The 19,398-nt window shown below is 32.7% G+C and overlaps 1 protein-coding gene across 1 annotated transcript in view; it reads right to left on the reverse strand.

The window, feature by feature from the left end:
* The window catches only part of LOC127562620 (C4b-binding protein alpha chain-like), a 69,408-nt gene that overhangs the window by 22,290 nt on the left and 27,720 nt on the right, over positions 1–19,398 (reverse strand). Inside the window, exons 6-7 of the mRNA XM_051998495.1 lie at positions 15,574–15,756; positions 2,987–3,073 (exon numbers count right to left, since the gene is read on the reverse strand). Coding sequence (XP_051854455.1) covers positions 2,987–3,073; positions 15,574–15,756 — 270 coding nt within the window. The remainder of the gene's footprint in view (positions 1–2,986; positions 3,074–15,573; positions 15,757–19,398) is intronic.

Here is a 19,398-nt window from a genome sequence, read left to right on the forward strand (position 1 = left end):
CTCATTAAAAAAATAAAAACTTATTGATGTATACATCTCTACTCCTGTGGTGGGGTGCCTCTAGCTTCCCTTCAGTTCTCCCCTTGGATCTTGAACCCCCACATCAAATGCTCCCCCCTTCTGCAAGTACCTGCAACCATTAGAGTTCCTGCCCCACTGCTTCTGCACTCATCTGGTATTGGTTACTTCTCTCCCAGGGCCAAGTCTGCACCACAGCTGGGCCTGGCTTTTCTACTCAACCAAGGTCTTCCTGGACTGAGACCTGGGATTCCTCAGACTATCAGGAAGATGAAAGTTTCTGTGGTTTGGGCTGAAGCTACTTCCAAATCCAACTGGTCCCAGGACTCCTTGCTGGTTGTTTGAGTGGAGTTATTTATATTTCATGCTGGTTAAGCCCCAGTTGGGGCCTTTTTCAATTGTCCTAGAAGAACAGCCGTTCTGCCTCAACTCTTATTTTTCACTGGTCTATATTTGCTCTAAGGTACAATTTTATTTTGTTTGTGGGGGAAATATGGAGAATTTGGAAATTTCTGACCTACTCTGCCATTTTCTTAGAATCCTCCCTTGTTGTATTTCTTTTGGAAGCAATGAACAACTATCTATGTAATAAATGTTGGTATAACTGAGAAAGAAAAAAGTAAAAGGACTGAAGAAATGCTTTACTACCCTCTAGAATGTTGCAGAGGATGAAAAGTATATATATAGAACTAAAAAAGTAACCTAAGAAAAATATTCCAAGGAGGCAGAGAAAATTTAAATCTGTTGAAGAGGTTGGGCTTTGGGGGTAACTGAGTAGTACAGTAGATAGAGCACTGACCCTGGAGGCAGGAGGAACTGAGTTTAAATCCAGCCTCAGACACTCCACACTTACTAGCTGAGTGACCTTGTCATGTCACTTCACCTCATTAGTGTCCTTCTCCCTCCCCCATAAAAAAAATTGGGACTATGGAAGAATTTGTCATAGAAAAAGAAAAGAAAGTTCAAACCGTTAAATTTTTTATGCTATAGAACTGAAAACTACCTCAGATATCATTAATCAAAACATCCATCACTCAATAAATATTTATTAAGTGCTCTATTCCTGTATTATTGGGTTCTGGGTTATTTATTCCAACTGTTGCCCAAAGCATGTATTCAAGTAATGTCTACTTGAAGATCTTCATTAAAGAGAAAAAACCTCTCCCCCCAAGTACCAATGCCCACCTGCCTTGTTTGTAGAAGAAATTGAATGAGTGAACCTTCTGGGAGGTTCCTTTGCTAAAAGCAAAATATCTCATGAATTCCTGATTTGGCTTTCTTATAATTTCTTTGTTCAGAAGCCAAAGGAAGTGATATGGGGAATTGCTGAAATTCTGTATTTTCTTTTGTCCAGGAAGGAGGAACTAGCAATTTTCTGATACAGTACTAAATGTTGACAAAATTGCTGCTTTTGTCCTTCTCATATTAATCTCACTTATTTCAATAGCTTTGATTCAGTTTATTCACAGAGATGAGATTACCAAATCTATACATTTGTTCCTTAATTTTCCTGAGCTCTAGTTTTTCATTTCCCACTGCTTATTGGATAACATCACTCAACTGTACATATCTTTTGATGCTTTTGCTGGGAGTTATGGTTAAGTTCTTTGAACAATTACTGTGGAAGTCTTCAGAGTGTAACAGTAGTCACTAGAGGTCAGTATGTTTTCATCAAGAACAGCTCATATCATACTGACTTCCTTTCCTCATACCAGTCATTTAATAACTATTTGTTGAATTTAATTTTGACAGAATTATTATATCTAAAATTTCAACAATGTACCTAAATGAGATAAAGATGGACCTGATGGCAGAACTATTAAATATATTCTTAACTGATTAGCCAATAATGCAAGTAATGTCAATTAATTGATTCGTGGAAACCTGGAAATAGGGTTTTGGTGAACACTAGTGTCTCTACAAGGCTTTTGTTCAAAATTTTTTTTATCACTGATTTAGCTCAACTAGAGATGATGTTCTTATCAAACTGTGATAGCACAAAACTAGGAGAATGTTTAGTATACTGGAAAATAATCCCAAAAAGATGAACTAGTGACTCAAATTAATAGAGACATATGAGAAGTCCTATATTCAGGTTTTAAACCCTGCCCCCCCTCCACACAACAATTTCCCAAGTACACTAAAAGGGTAATATGGCTAGATAGAAATGCATATGAAAATAGCTTTGTAGTTTTAGTAGGCTACAAGCTCAATATAATTTGAAAGTAGGTTAAACATTTGGTTACAGTCTAAGGCCATATCAATAGAAATATAGTATTTGTACTCTACTATTTCATTGGAAGATGGAAATGACCTCAACTACTTGACAGCAGGGATTGTTGTCTTTTGCATCTTTTTGTATCCTTAGCATTTAACACAATTTATGGAACATAATGTTTAAGAAATATTTACTGATTGATAGAAGGCTACAGCAATAGCACAGAAGTTCTAGAAATTCTAATTAAATTGGAAACCATTAGAATAAAAGGCTGGTAAGACATTTCTCTAAGAAACAATGTAACTATGTTTAGAAAGGCAAATTAGCAAAAAAAAAAAAAGTTTCGTTAGCCACAGAGTAATAATGGTTGTTTTTTTAGTTAGTTTTACTACAGTAACTCAAAAACACTGACAAAGGTAGGATGCAGCAGTGATTTGTGTTAATAGAAGATGACCTTGCAACAGTGAAATTCCTAGTTCTTTTGAATTACTGAAGAGATATCCAGAACAAAGGGAGGTTTTTGCATGATGCCCTGGTTAGAGCACATGTGAGACTATTTGGTGATAGGTACCATGATTTAAGAAAGATGTTGAAAGAATGGAAATCATCTAAAAGTTGGCAACCATGATGGCAAGCCATTTTATCTTAAAATACAATTTCAAAGGAGAACTTCCTATGTACAAACATCTGAAAGAGAAAAAAAGAAAAGTAAATTAAAACATGGCATTTCATGACCAGTAAAATACTTACTATTAGTTTTGGTGGTGGTGGTAGTAATAGTCTTGGTGGTGGTGGTGGTGGTGGTGGTGATGGTCCTAACGGTGGTAGGCTTAACACCTAAAAGGAAAAAAATAAACTTAGTTAAAATGCAATATTTTACTCCTTCTCTGTACATTCTTTACTTTGATTATCTTATATCTTTTCCATGGATACAATTATTATTTCTATGCAGAATTTGGCACAAAACCCACAAAACCAGATTCAATCATCCTCAGAGCTCAAATGCTTTACTTGTATCCAAGAAATGCCAAAAGAATCAATGGTACAAACCATTGGACAGATTTTCTATATAAGATTTAAGGAGAGACATAAGTTAACATCACACAGAATGAGGAGGCATAGATTATTTGTAAACCAGGAATAATACCTATGCTGATGAGTATTAAAGTTTATGTACATGCAAGGGAGGTGGTAGAATTAGCTCTACTACTAATAACCCTCTATCACTAGATCATTGCCAGGAATTAGTTTTTCTGATAAACCTAGTAACCCTGAAAAGTGCAAGAATAACCTCTGAGGAGAAGAACAAAAAGGCAAAAACATTTCCATTGGTGAGGTAGAAAAATTGGAAACCAATGTGGGAAGAGAGTCTGAAGAGCATCAAGATGAGTAAGCCCAGTATTAGGAAAAGTGCATATTAGTCAGATGGGGCACATTTTACCTTCAGAGAACATGGTACTATCCAACTGACTTTCTCTCTACCCTGTACCTATCAAGGTAGGGTAGGCTTGACTGCTGCTATGACTGAAGGGTGTGATAGTACATGGTTTTGTCAAGTCCTGTGCCCTATCTACCAGAAAGAGAAGTTGATTGAGGAATAATAAGAAATAAACACCAATTTCAGGTTAAAGTATTTAAAAGATCAATCAACAGGTGCATGGAAAGGCATGGAAGAAACGCTAGATGAAAGTGAGAAGAACAGAAAGTCAAAGACAGGAAATCTGTATGCATTGGTGTTCAGCAGGAAGTAAACATCTGAGGACCTGGAAAGTACCTAGAAGATTCTGTGATTGCTCACAGGGTACTGTAAACTAGCTGTTCTCTTCACTCAGCAGTGTCTATCACCATGTGCTAACAAGACACATCTTTATCCCCTACTTTCTGATATACTCCAATTCTTCCTTCAAATATTAAAATGTGGATAATATTAATACCTTAAGAATCCATTGTATCCACATGAGTAGTTCTTTCACCAAAATACAATGCAATGTCTTATGACTTAATAGATGGTTTGAGAATTGTTGCAGATGAAAAATCAGTCACTCTGTGTCCAACCTAGTTATAAGTCTACATGAACTTAAGGGTAACTGATGTTACAGTCTACCTTCAGGCCCATTTTCAAATATTTTTTTAGATTGGTAATTTTTTTTATCTTAAGCTCTCACTGCTATTGTTTTCAAGAAGCTAGGGTCACATTGCTGCTGAAAGACAATTTCAGGTAACATGGACATAGTTTCTTAACTTTAAGGCCAGCTCTCTATCCACTATACCAGACTAGTTAGGTTATTAGGTACAGCTCACTTGTGCCTACCAGGTGTATCTCCATTTTCCTCAAGGTCACCAACAATATTAACATTATTAATGAACATTAATTAATATTCATTTCCCAGAGATTCCAACATTTTAAGATTTATAGTTTTACCAGGAGAACAGTTATACTTGGATCTTTCTGTCTGGGATTATTATCAATACCACATAATTTCCTAAAGGTATTCTAGCTCAATCAATCTCTTTCTCCATCAAATTCTGGGTCCAATTCACTGTCTATCTGTAGTGTCTACCCCAAATGTGTGTACTTAAATCCTAATCCATCCAATTATATAATTAAATTAGTAATAGCCATTTTGTGTCCATTTAATTTTTTCCTGATTTTTTGAATAATCATGGATTTCAATGAGAAAACTCTGTAATGTTCTAAAACTTAATACAAGCAACCCAGTATTGTTTGCACATAGGACTAGCTAGAGGAACTCACCATCTACTGGGAATTCTTGCTTTTAAACTCTACACAAAATATTCTTCAGGGTCTTTGCCTATAGAATGTGAAACTATATGTAAGTTTGAGTGAAGTTGTTCCAATCTGTAGTTTAAAGAAATAAGATCTATACTGTATTCTGTTAATAGAAATTGTGACATTTATAATTTGAAGTATCTTAGAAATAATTTAATCCAAACTTTCCATCTAAGACATCCAAATATTAAAAACAAGAATAAGTGAATCTTATTATCAAGTAATTTTCTTTTTTCAATAGAGATAAAGGGGGGATTAAAGGAGAAAATGAGAAAGAATTAAAGCACAGTAAATGCAAAGTCCTAAAGACAAGCTAACTTAATCAACTTTAGATTATATTTATTTATATGTAGAGACAATCTATTTTAGGCTGTATATATTTATATATTATTTGTGTGCATATGACTATTTTATAATATTATATATATGTACATATATATATACACACATATACATATACATATGACAAACTAATTTTATGTTTTTTAGATTTTATGGTTGGTCCTAGCTCTGAGTTTAAAACAAAAAGAGGAATGAGGATGATAAGAGGCATACATTTGCCTCAAATCTTCCCTCTCTGTGCTTGCATCTTTGTGTCGTTTTGACTGGGGATTTAAATGCTTGAGGTAAGGAGTATGAGCCAAAATACGGAAGAAAAACTGCTATCTCCTGAAATGTAGGACAAGATGACCTATAAAAAAACCTCACGTATTTCTCTCCAGATTTTGGGTATAGCAATATAAGACAAGGTTAATACACTATGACCAAGTAAGATTTATACCAGGAACATAAGGCTGGTTTAGAAATATTAGGAAAACTATCAGCATAATTGACCATATCAATAATAAAACTGACTGAAACCACATCATTATCTCAATAGATGCAGAAAAAAGTCTTTGACAAAATATAGTATCCGTTCCTATTAAACACACACACACACAAAAGCACAGAAATAAGTAATATTTACCTAAATAAGTAATATTTATCTAAAATCAGCAGCCAGCAGTATCTATAATGGAACAAACTAGAAGCCTTCCTAATAAAATTAGGGGTGAAACAAGGATGCCCATTATCACCATTAGTTTTCAATTTTACATTTGAAATGCTAGCTATAGGAATAAGAGAAGAAAAAGAAATTGAGAAAATTAAAATAGACAATGAAAAAACAAAATTATCAGTCATTGAAGTATATGATGATATATTTAGAGAATCCTAGAAAATCATCTAAAAACCAGTTATTCAACTTTAGCAAAGTTGCAGTATACAAAATAAACCCACATAAATAATCAGCATTGCTGTATATTACCAATAAATTCCAGAAGCAAGAAATAGAAAGAGAAATTTTGCTTAAAATAACTATAGAGAAGATAAAATATTTGAGAGTCTCCCTGCCATAACAAACCCAGGAAATATGTGAATACAATTACAAAACACTTTTTCACACAAGTAAAGTCATATCTAAACATTTGGAAAAATTTGAGTCAATATAAAATAATATTATACTATACTATACAATGTAATGAAATGATAATTCTACCTAAAATAATGTACTTATTTAGTACAATCAAACTATTAAAATTATTTTATAGAGTTAGAAAAAATTTTATCTGGATGAACAAAAAGGTCAAGAATCAGGAAGATTGCCTTACCTGTACTAGATCTCAAACTGTATTATAAATTGGTAATTACCAAAACAATTTGGTACTGACTAAGAGAGACAGAGACAGAAACAGAAAGATAGGAAGAAAGGCAGAAAGAGAGACAGATAGAAAGACAGAAAAACAAAGAGAAAGAAAGAAAGAGAGCGAGAGAGAGAGAGGAAGGGAGGGAAGGAGGGAAGAAGGAATGAAGAAAGAAAGGAAGGAAAGAAGTTAGGAAGGAAGAAAGAAAAGATGGAAGGAAGAAGAGAGAAATTAAGAAAGCAAAAAAGAAAAAAGGAAGAAGGAAGAAAGATATGATGGAGGAAGGGAAGAAGGGGGAAAGAAGAAATAAGAAAGAAAAAGAAAAAAAAGAAAAAAGAAAGGAAGGAATGGAGAAAGAAAAAAATCCCTTCTTATGCCTTCATGAAGAAATTAGAGAAAATGTTATTGCATATGGGAAAGAGAAAAATCATGGGGAGAATAAGGGGTAAATATGGACCACAAAAAGGAAAATTTCTACCATATGAAATATTTTTCTGTTTTCTGTTTCCTATATGAATTGATACTTTAAAGAGTGAAGCACAATAGAAATGAAGGAAAAGGGGACAAGATCTACAGTGTAATAATAGAAGTTTTTTTAAGAAGAGGGAACTCAAAAAGTTTCTTTGGAGATTAATTTCATGAAGAGCACAGAGACTAAAATAAATATGTGACCATAAAGAACACAACTAAAAGAATTATTCAACAAGGATGTTTTCATAAAGATGTTACAAAGATGGCAAAGTAGACACAGAAGTCAGTTTTATAACTATATAATCATGGATATAAATGTGGAAATTACATTATGCTGAAAGGAGTCACATAACAAAACCATGTTAATATTAAATGGATCTGCTCTAAATATCTTAGCATCTAAATTCATAAAAGAAAAAATTAACCTTATTATAAGAAGTATGGCATATACCATATTGTAAAAAAGCATGGAATATACTACACTATAAGAAGTTTTGATAGTAACACAAAAATAGTAGAAGACATTAATGTGAACTCAATTTTGGGCAAATTTATAAAAATAAACAAAAGAGAAAATATAGAACTAACTATAGGATGGTGCTCTAAATTACTATTGATCAGAGAAATGCAAATTAAGCCAACTCGGTAGGTGCCACTACACAGCTCTCAGATTGGCTAAGGTGACAGGAAAAGATAATGACAAATGTTGGAGGGGATGTGGGAAAACTGGGACACTAATACATTGCTGGTGTAATTATGAACTTATCTCACTATTCTGGAGAGCAATTCGGAACTATGCTCAAAGGGCTATCAAACTAAGCATACCAGTGTCTCTACTGGATCTGTATTCCAAAGAGATTATAAAAAAGGGAAAAGAACCCACATGTGTAAAAATGTTTGTAGCAGCAGCTTTTTTTTTTTTTTTTTTTTTATAATGGGAAGGAACTGGAAGCTAAGTGGATGTCTATCAGTTGGAGAATGGCTGAATATGTTATGGTATATGAATGAAGGGAATATTATTGTTCTCTAAGAAATGATTAGCAGGCATGGAAAGCCTGGAAATGTTTCAGCATTTCAGCAAAGCATGGAAAGATTTACATGAACGGATGCTAAGTAAAGTGAGTAGAACCAAGGGAACTTTGTATACAACAACTACAAAATTACATGATGATCAAGTGTGATGGACTTGGCTCTTTTCAATAATGAAGTGATTCAAGCCAATTCCAATAGACTTGTGATAGAGAAAGCATTCAGAGAGAAGACCATGGGAACTGAATGTGGATCATAACAGTATTTTCCGCTAAAAAAGAATACTTATGCTTCTCTAGTATTTTACCATGATGTGAAAGTGAGCTCAAAGTAAGTCAGAGAGCCAGTTATGCTAGGTTCACAAAGCTCATGAATAACGTGAGGTAGAGAAAGCAGAAAGGAGGCTGATATAGAAGCCGCAAAAGCTTTTGACAAAATGCAGCACCCATTTTTATTAAAAACATTAGAGAGTAAAGGAATAAAGGGAATATTTCTTAAAATGATAAGCAATATTTATTTAAAACCATAAGCAAAGCATTATCTGTAATAAGGATAAGCTAGATGTTTTCCCAATAAGGTCAGGCTGAAGTAAGAATGTCCATGATTACAGTATTAGAAATGTTAGATTTAACAATAAGAGAAGAAAAACAAATTGAAGTAATTAGTATAGGTAGTGAGAAAACAAAACTATCAGTATTTGCAGATGATATGATAATGTACTTAGAGAATCTTAGAATATCAATTTAAAAACTACTTGAAATAATTAGCAACTTTAGCAAAGTTGCAGGATATAAAATCGACCTACACAAATCATCAGATTTTTTTTTTTTTATGACCAATAAAACCCAGCATCAAGAGATAGTGGAATTCCATTTAAAATAACTGTAAACAATATAAAACATTTGGAAGTCTGCCTGCCAAGAAAAACCCAGGAACTATATGAACACAATTACAAAACACTCTTCACACAAAGTCATATCTAAACAATTGTAAAAATAGCAATTGCCCATGACTAGGTTGAACCAATGTAATAAAATGATAATTATGTCTAAGTTAATATGCTCATTCAGTGTCATATCAATCAAACTACCAAAAAACTAGAAAAATAGTAACAAAATTCATTGGAAGAAGAAAAGTTCAAGAAGATCCAGGAAATTAAAGGAGAAAAATATAATTGTAGAAATACCATATCTCAGACTGTATTATAAAGTAATAATCATTGAAACTGTCTGGTACTGGCTAAGAAATAGTGTGGTTCATCATTGGAGTAGACTTGGTACACATGACATAGTAGTCAAAACTATGACTTTTGACTTTTACTTAGTGTTTGATAAACCCAAAAGTTAACTTAGTGTTTGATAAACCCAAAGACTCCGACTTTTGGGATAAGAACTCACTTTTTGACAAAAATTGCTGGGAAAATTAGAAAACAACAGGACACAAACCAGGTTATCACAAAGACCAATATCTCATACCATATGTCAAGATAAATTCAAAATGCGTACATGATTTAGACAAAAAAGGTGACATCCATAAGCAAATCAGAAAAGCAAGGAGTAGTCTACTTGTTAGATCTATGAGGAAGGAAAAAATTCATGATCAACAAAAGATAGAAAGATTACAAAATGAAAAAGAGATATTTTTTATTTTTTTAAATTAAAAAGCTTCTGCTCAAACAAAAAAATGCAACCAAGATAAGAAGTAAAGCATAAAGCTAAGAAACAATCTTTACATAAAATGTCTCTGATAAAAGCCTCATTTCTCAAACAGAGAACTGAGTAAAATATATAAGAATCTAAGCCATTCCCAAATTGATAAATGGTCAAAGGACATGAACAGGTACTTTTTAGATCAAGAAATCAAAGCTATCTGTAGGCATATGAAGAAGTATTCTAAATCACTTTTGATTAGAGAAATTTATATTAAAACAACTCTAAGGAACCATCTCATACCTACCAGATTGATCAATGTGACAAAAAAGGAAAATGATAAAGATGAGAGAAGATATGGGAAAACTGGGACACTAATGCACTGTTGGTAAAGTTCTGAGCTAATTTAACCTTTTTGAAGAGCAATTTGGAACTATATCCAAAAGGCAATCAAATCGTACGTACCCTTTGATCTAGCAATAACACTACTAGATAATCCAAGGAGATCATAAAAGAATGGAAAGAACATATATATGCAAAAAATATCTATAGATACCTTTTTGTAGTGGCAAATATTGGAAATTGAGGGCATGCCCATCAGTTAAAGAATGGCTGAACAAGCTGTGTTATATGAATGTAATAAAATACTACTATGCAATAGAAAATGTTGAACAGGTAGATTTCAGAAAAACGTGGAAAGACTTATATGAACTAATGCGGTGTGAAATGAGTAGAACCAGAAAATCATTTCACACAGTATCAGCAAGGTTGTATGATGATCTACCCATGATTGTTAGCTCTTCTGAACAACATAATGATCCAAGAGAAGTACAAAAAACTAATAAAGGAAAAAGCTATCCATAACCAGATAAGCATATTTTTCTCATTTAGTTTACTATTTCTTGGTTTTGTCCCATTTTGATCTGTTTCTTCTTTTACAACCATGACTAATATAGAAATTTATTTTACATCATAGCACATATATAAACTATGTCAACCTGCTTCCCATGTTTAGAAGAGGGAGGGAAGGGGGGAGGGAGGAAGAAAAATTTGGAATTCAAAATTTTGAAAAAAAAATGAAGGCTAAAATTTTTCTTGACATGTAACTGGTGAAAGAATAAAATAGTATTTAAAAAATTAGCAAGCAAACCCCCAACTAAAGCACAAAATAAGCATAAAGAGAAGATACTCAAAATTTGAAGAGAAATAGATAAATTGTAAGTGAAAAAGATTATAGATTTGACAACCCAAAGCTTTCTTTGAATAGACTTAACAAAATTGATAAAGATTTAGCTTAATCTAGTAAGAGGACAGAAAATTAATTCACAAAATAGTAAATGAACTGAATGAAATCGCAACAAAATCACAACAAAAATAGAATATAAATAATTATTAAAACTTACTATTCATTTTCATGCTAACAAAACAGAATGAAAAGAGAGGAATATCTTCAGAAATATCAAATACTCTTGCTAGTAGAATACCAAAATAGAGATCTTAAATAATCCAATTTCAGAAAAGGAAATAGAACTAGCTAAAGAAATACCAAAAGAAAATTTGTAGTCCTGAGGGGAAATACTATCAAATTTTTATTTTTAAATTTAAAAAAAAATCTATATTTTTATTTTTAAAATACATGCAAAGATAGTTACTTTCAACATTCACCCTTGCAAAACCTTGTGTTCCAAATTTTTCTCCCTCCCTTCTTCTGCTACTATCAAATTTCTAAAGAACTAATAACCAATACTACAGAAACTTTTCTCAGAAGTTGAGAAAGAAAGCACTTTACTAGACTCTTTTTATGAGTCAAATATAGTTCTAATACCTAAATCCAGAAATGATAAGGCAAAGAAGAACTATAGATCAATATCATTAGTAAATATCAATTCAAACATTATCCTGTCAAAAAGTCTACAGAAATTCACCTAGGAAATCATTAAGGCAAATTTGAATTTGCACTAGGGAGATGTCTATAAAAACAAAAGCTCTAGAACATTAAGGGAAATGAAAACAATAAGTAGGTATTGAGTAAAGAGTAAAATGTTTAAGATCTTGAGATTGTACTTTGGATTTTGAAAGCACTTATGTTTATTGAATTGAAATGTTTCAAATTTGCTAAAAATGTTATTAAGAAAGTAGAAATACATACTATATCTGGATTCAGAAGACTTGGATTTAATAATTGCCAGATTTTATTATTTGCAAACTCTGTGGCCTTCATAGTAACACTGAATTTGAATCTCACTAAGTCTTGTTTCTAAAATGAGTGAAAGAGAAATAATTGGGCTAGAACACCCGAAAATCTCTAAGGTTCCTAAAATCTTGATACAGGGATTACTCTACTGAAGCTCTTTTCTTTTCTAAGTTTACACCAAATTGAAAAGAACAACTCCCTCACCCTTGCACTGATATGCAAAATAGTAGGGATATATTTGTCCCTAGGCAAATATTCGAACAAAATTCTGTGAGAGAGTGATCAGAGACTGGAATGTCAAGGTAACCATATTAGGATAGCCACTGCACCTTACCAGCATCAATTTTACAACAAAAACAAAACACTTAAGATTTGGCTTTTGGCACCTCCCTCTCCTCAGAAAAAGGGTGTGTAGTAGGTGTGAAACATTCCTTATACTGTCAAATTCCATGAATATGTTGATTAGTTTTACTGAAATGCTTTTCTCCCTCTTTCCCCTTTCTTTTTTTTTTTTTTGCTTGCCACAAGAGATGGCCCTCTGGATAAGAGTGAAAGGAGAGAGCTATTTAGAAATGGATCGATCTCAGCAGCAGCATTTTAGATACAAAAACCCAAAATATATCCAACAAAACCAAACCAACTCACTTATTACAACAATAACAATAATAAACAAATATTCACTTTTTGATAATTACTTAAACTTACACTAAGAAACTTAATTGAAGGTGTGAATCTAAGTGGAAGAATAGAATTAGTCTTTCCCCCATATAATTTTAAAAGGCATTCTGATTTTAGATCAGAGGGAAAAACTTAATAGAGAATCTAATTAGTTTGGAAATACCAAAAGGGAACTTGTCAAAGCTCCATTAAACCTTATATAATTTCTTTTTTCTCTATGTGCCCATACTTATTTGTAGCTCAAAGCTCTTGAATTTTATTATATTTATGAAAGTAAAAAAATATATATATCTATATATGCATACACACAAATATTTATTTATTTATTGGTGCTAACAATTTTTTATAGTAATTTCACAAGTCCTGTGATTTTCATTTGTATAGAAAATGCTTTCTGCTAATTCAACTTGATACAGAACATGCAATTTATTTTATTTTAATTAATTTATTTTATTATATATGCATATATTTATTAAAAGCTTTTAAATATCTTGACTTTTATTATATTTACTTGTGGACTTGTGGACATTAACTTTCCTATGACAGTGTAAACTCCAGAAGGGAAACAACAATAATAAGTCCTGAAATATGTGGTTTAAGAGGACAGCTGTGTAACTACAATCAAGTACCTGAACTTTTCTGAGCCTTAATTTTCTCACATATAAAATAGGATGGGGCTTATTATTTCATTGAAATAAGGAACTCTTAAGTGAGGAAAAGTCCTTGACTTGATACAAGCAGAATCTTCTCTCAGAATGGCAGCCTTGGAACACCTGGGCCATTGAGCCAGAGTATATTTGAGGCAAGACCAGTCTTTGTCTTTGAGGCCTGTTTTCTTTATACACTGTAGCATATTGCCTTTCATATGTAAAGGAAGAATAACACTACTTGTTATTTTCTTGAATTATTTAATCACTAAGAACAATGTTTTTATTCTTAATAAAATAATATTATCAACCTCAAAGAATTGTTGTGAGGATGACATTTTCAAAACTGAAGCATAGTCAATTACATATACATATATATATACATATATATCACAATATAACAGTACAGAAATATATTATGAAGAATAGTTTTTATATCACATTATATAAATGTGAGCTATTATTATATTATGAAGAAATATTTGAAAAATAGAATTGTATTCTGGACAATAAAAAGAGGAACAAACACTTAAGCATGTATGTTAGATAAGATTTTAAAATATATATTCTTAGTTTTCATCATAGTTATTTGCAGTCATTGAAGGAGAAAGTTTGCTTTGAATTTCATTGCTTCCAAGAAAGGTGCTGAATAGTTCTTGGAATGATGACTTTTGAGCTGAAACTTAGCCAAGTCTATTTTTTTTTAAATAACTTTTTATTGATAGAGCCCATGCCTGGGTAATTTTTTGCAACATTATCCCTTGCACTCACTTCTGTTCCGATTTTTCCCCTCCATCCCTCCACCCCCTCCCCTAGATGGCAGGCAGTCTTATACATGTTAAATATGTTATAGTCTATCCTAAATACAATATATGTTTGCAGAACCGAACAGTTCTCTTGTTGCACAGGGAAAATTGGATTCAGAAGGTAAAAATAACCTTTAGCCAAATCTATCTCAAGAGTTTTATGAAGCCCACTCTAGGCTAATAGAATATTTCTAATGGCTTTATTTTATAACATAAATGTTAACTGGAAAGGAAATGGAGGAGAGGAGATGGTATGTTAGTGGGAGAAGTGAAAAGAATGCACTTGAGACCAAATACTCTCCCAAATGACCCTTTTTCCTCTTCAAAAGACTTCTGGTCATTGATTTGGAGATTCAGCAAAGATGAGGAAAATAGCAGTGCTAACTACAGCACCAATCTTATTAGTCATAAAGAGAGAATAGACTGATGTTTTCAGTTGTGGATGCTGCTATAATGCTTGCTCAAACTTCCACCAGTTGCGATGAATAGACTGCATTGACCAAGAGCAAAAATGCAAGTTGTTTATTGGCACTGAGAGTTGATGCTGCCAGGCCAAGTTAGGTTGGGTCCTGAGGCAGATTCCTAGGTCCCAGTGTTAACAGCTCTTGAAAGCTGAGAAACCCTCCCCCAGTTTCTTGAACTAGGTGAGGTATCTTGTGATTCCTAAGAAGTACACTAGATGTAATACCTATTTCTATTCTTTTTGTTTCTTAGGAAAAGCGGGAAAAGAGTTCTGATTTGGAAAATGGAGAGTTTCCCTCTTATTTTTGTTCTATATGATGAAATGAATATAGCTACAGGGTACATTACATCTGAAATTAGATTGAAGAAATCTTTCCAGATATGGGGTGAAGATGGAATAATAGATAAAAAGTTATGTGGAAATTTTTTTTATCATTTTAACATTTCAGAGTATAATCTATTTCATTATCACTAGGTTAATTTTTCAGTCTGGCCAGCATTCTACCTGCAAACTCTGAGTACTCAGAGAAGAAAGGAAGGAAAGAAGGAAAGTAATGAGCATTTAGTAAATGCCTACTATGTGCCAGGTACTGTGCGAAGCATCTTACAAATATTATCATGATTGATTCTCACAATAACCAGAGGTAGATGCTTTTATTATCACTCCTTTACTGATGAGGAAACTGATACAGACAAAGGTTAAAGGATTTGACCATAGTCACATAGCTAGTTAGTGTCTGAGGTTGGATTTATACTATCTTTCTATGAATCCATACTTCCAAAACCTAATATAAAACAGCATAATTATGGGTATATTTAACAGTAGACAAAATTTTCTCTTATCCCCACCCCAATGAAATCATAGAGATTTTGGAGAAAACAGAAAAAAAAGAAGTGCTATTTTTCTTTCTAAAGTGCTGGTACTTACCTGGTTTACACTGTGGCATACCAGGAACCCACATGTTGTCAGCACCACAGGAAATCTTTTCCTCGCCTTCCAAGTAAAATCCAGAATCACATTCCAAGATCACAGTTTCTTTATAATTATAAGATGGCCTTCTTCCAGATATTAGATGTCCATTTAGGAGAACTGGACTTTTACAATGGACAACTGAAAATTAAATGAATCAAATCATTTTACATCAAAGTAGGGGAGGTATTGAAAACAAACAAAAAGGCTAAAAAAAAAAATTCCTGGAAAACATTCTTTTTTTGTTTATTAAAAGAATGCTCATTAATGTCATTTTTTCATTTTGTGTCTTTGCTATTATATAATATTATAATGTGAGGTTGTAACCCTGGGGAAAAAATGAACCACCAAAAATATTTTCAGACCTAATTTCATTTGTAAAGCTAATAAAAAGTTCAGTAGCCTCATTATTAATAAATTAACAAAGTATATGGAAGCGAATTAGGTGTTTGGGAATAGTGGTTAGAAGAAAGTTTTAAAAAATACTTCCCACAAGTCATTTATAAATAAGGTAAATACAAAGTACATAAATATTTATAACATATGTGGTGGAGGTGGTTGTTGTTTAGTTATTTCAATTCTGTCTGACCCTTTGTACCATTTGGGGTTTTCTTGATAAAGACATTGGAGTGGTTTGCCATTTCCTTCTCCAGCTCATTTTACAGATGGGAAACTGAAGCAACCACAGTGAAGAGACTTGCCTAGAATCACACAGGTACAAAGTGTCTGAGGGCAAATGTGAATTTAGGAAGATGAGTCTGTCTGCCTCATTCTTCCTTGCTATCAATATATGGTGGAAAAGCACATCAATTTCTATACATGTACATATATTTTATCTAAAATTTAAAAAGGATATAAGATGTGTACATAGATATAGCAGAGATTAGAAGAGAAATATAGTTAACAAAATGTTACTTTAAATTATGTTTTTATCTTTAGTGAATTGTAAAATAGTTTGTAATTTTTATCTTGTACAATAAATAAAATTAATGAAAATTATTTAAGAGATTACTATGTGCCAAACATGGTGAAGGATGCAAAAGACAGACAGTTCCATCTTCCAATTTAATGGGGGAGAACACACACGTATATGTATATACATACACACACATATATATACACTTATGTGTATATGACATTTTTATTATTTTATATATACACATACACGTGTGTGTCTTCTGTCATCTATCTAATCTATCTATCTATCTATGTGAAAGATGGTAAGGAAGGGAATTATGGTCTAGGAAATCACAAGTGTTGAGGGAAACAACCAGCCACTCAACTCCCAAATCTTTTTAAGAAGCAATTGTAGTGTTGATTTAATTACAGTTCTAAGAACAAAAGGTTTTTAGTGGTGGTGGTGAGGTCGTGGTGGTGGATGGCCTGGTGAAGAAGAATGCATGAGTGAATGAATAAATGAATGGAGGAAAAAACTTAAGTTATTAAGTGCTCATGATGTAGCAAGCATTGTGATAAGTGCTGGAAATATAAATACAAAAGCAAATTTGTCCCTCACTTACAAGAAGACCTAGCTAGACATGTCTACATGGTAGCCACTGGACCTGGAGGCAAGTAAACTTCAATTTAAATTTGCCTAAACCCTCTAATTTGTGTGTGATCTTGGAAACAAGTCCCTTAATCTATGTTTGCTGCATTTTCTTTATCTATAAAATGAGATGATAATAGCACTTACCTTTCAAAGTTCTGAGGAGGATAAAAGAGATAATTTCAAAGTTCTTTACAAACTTTAAAGTGCTATTCATTATTACATTCTAAACTACACACAGAAAAAGTTGGTGATCTGGGAGGGACAATTTGATCCAGAAAGTTACAGGAATGGTGAGTAGAACCATAGTGTAGTAAATTAGATCGACAAACTCTATATGAGTAGAGTTGATTCAATCATGGTTAGTGGTTCCAGAAATAATGGAAAGGTAGGAGGGTAAGAAAGAGAAAGAAAACAATAATATTCTGAGATAGTCACCAGTCAGAGAGCAGGACCCCAGGGTACAAGTTCCTTAAGAACATGGCCCCTTTACTGGTAATTATGGAGTCCAGCAAGTACTCCATAGTTTCTAATTCCTTTCAGGCAGGGCCTCTCTAGTTTTGTTCTGAGTATGGAGCAGGCAACAGGGCAGAAAATGAATGATAATATGAGAAATGTTAAAGGTTCTGCTAAAATCTAAGAATGTTATATTATACAACATTTCCAGGACCTATCATTCTAGCAACCCAAGCTAAAAAGAAAATAAGATTGGTCTATTATGACTTGTCTGTAATCATATCATGGTGCCTCTTACTGATCATTGGCTTTCCCTTCTAAATTCATAAAAACTCTTTTTAAAAAAATACATTCTATATAAATCATTCCACAATTGATAAATGATCAAAGGATATGTACAGGCAGCTTTCAGATGAAGAAATCAAAGCTATCTATAGCCATTAAAAATGCTCTGAATTATTATTGATTAGAGAAATACAAATTAAAACAATTCTGAGGTATACCATTTCACACCTATCAGGATGGCCAATATGATTTAGAAAGGAAAATAATAAATGTTGGAATAAATGTGAGACACTATTGCACTACTGGAATTCTGAACTGATCCAACCGTTCTGGAGAGCAATTTGGAACTATGGCCAAAGGGCTATAAAACTGCAAATCCCTTGACCCAGCATTACTAAATCTGAATCCCAAAGAGATCAAGGGAAAAGAAAAAGACAAAGGATCTAATTGTACAAAAATATTTATAGTAGCTCTTTTTTGTGATAAATGAAAATTGGAAAGATTAAAAATAATAAGTGGAATTGGAGGGGATTAGAATAGGAGGGCATTCATCAATTGAAAAATAGCTATCATCTTATAAGAAAGCACAAGTAGAATGCTCTCCAGAAAACCTGAAAAGACTTACATGAACTAATACAAAATGGACCAGAACACTGTGTAAACAGCATCAGTAATATTGTATGATGATCAACTTTGAATGACTTAGTTATTTTCAGCAATACAATGATCCAAGCCATTTGCAAAGGACTCATAAAAATGCTATTTACCTCCAGAGGAAAAAACTGCAGATTAAAACATACTATTTTCCACTTTATTTGTTTTGGGGAGGTTGTTTTTTTTTTGGTCTGTGTTTTCTTTCATAACATGAACCATACAGAAATAAATTTTGCCTAAGTGTACATGTATAGTCTATATCAGATTGCCATCTCAAAAATGTAAAAGGGAGGAAAGAGGAAGAGAAACTCAATTTTTTTTAAAAAAAAAGAAAGTTAAAAATTGTTTTTCAAATAAGTATAAATAATAAAATATTATTTAAATTTTAAAAAAATTTTTTTTTGTAATTTTCCCAGGAATTAAAAGTAAACCTTACTGGCTTTATATTCAGATGACACCTTCTTTCTTTTTAAAAAATATTAGACATCTGCCTTTGTCTGTTTTCAGTGATTTTCCATAATTACAATAAGCTATGATAGAATCATGCATCTAATCCTGAAAGGCACCCCAGAGACTGTCTATTCTCATCCCCTCATTTTGCATATAAGGAAAGAGATTATTCAGGATAGTAAATAAATGGCCAAAAGGTACATAAGTATTAAGCATCAAAGGGAGGTTTGAACTCAAGTCCTCTAGCTTCTGAGCATGAGAGCTTTCCTCTACACTATGGATAGCTATCTTTTCTTTATTCTTAGCTGAACTGCTAAGCATTCAAACTCTACTGCAGAGAGTGCAACTTGGATGGGCTGATCACATTATTTAAATGCCAAACACATATTTGC

Source organism: Antechinus flavipes, chromosome 4, assembly GCF_016432865.1.
Source record: "Antechinus flavipes isolate AdamAnt ecotype Samford, QLD, Australia chromosome 4, AdamAnt_v2, whole genome shotgun sequence".
NCBI lineage: Eukaryota > Metazoa > Chordata > Mammalia > Dasyuromorphia > Dasyuridae > Antechinus > Antechinus flavipes.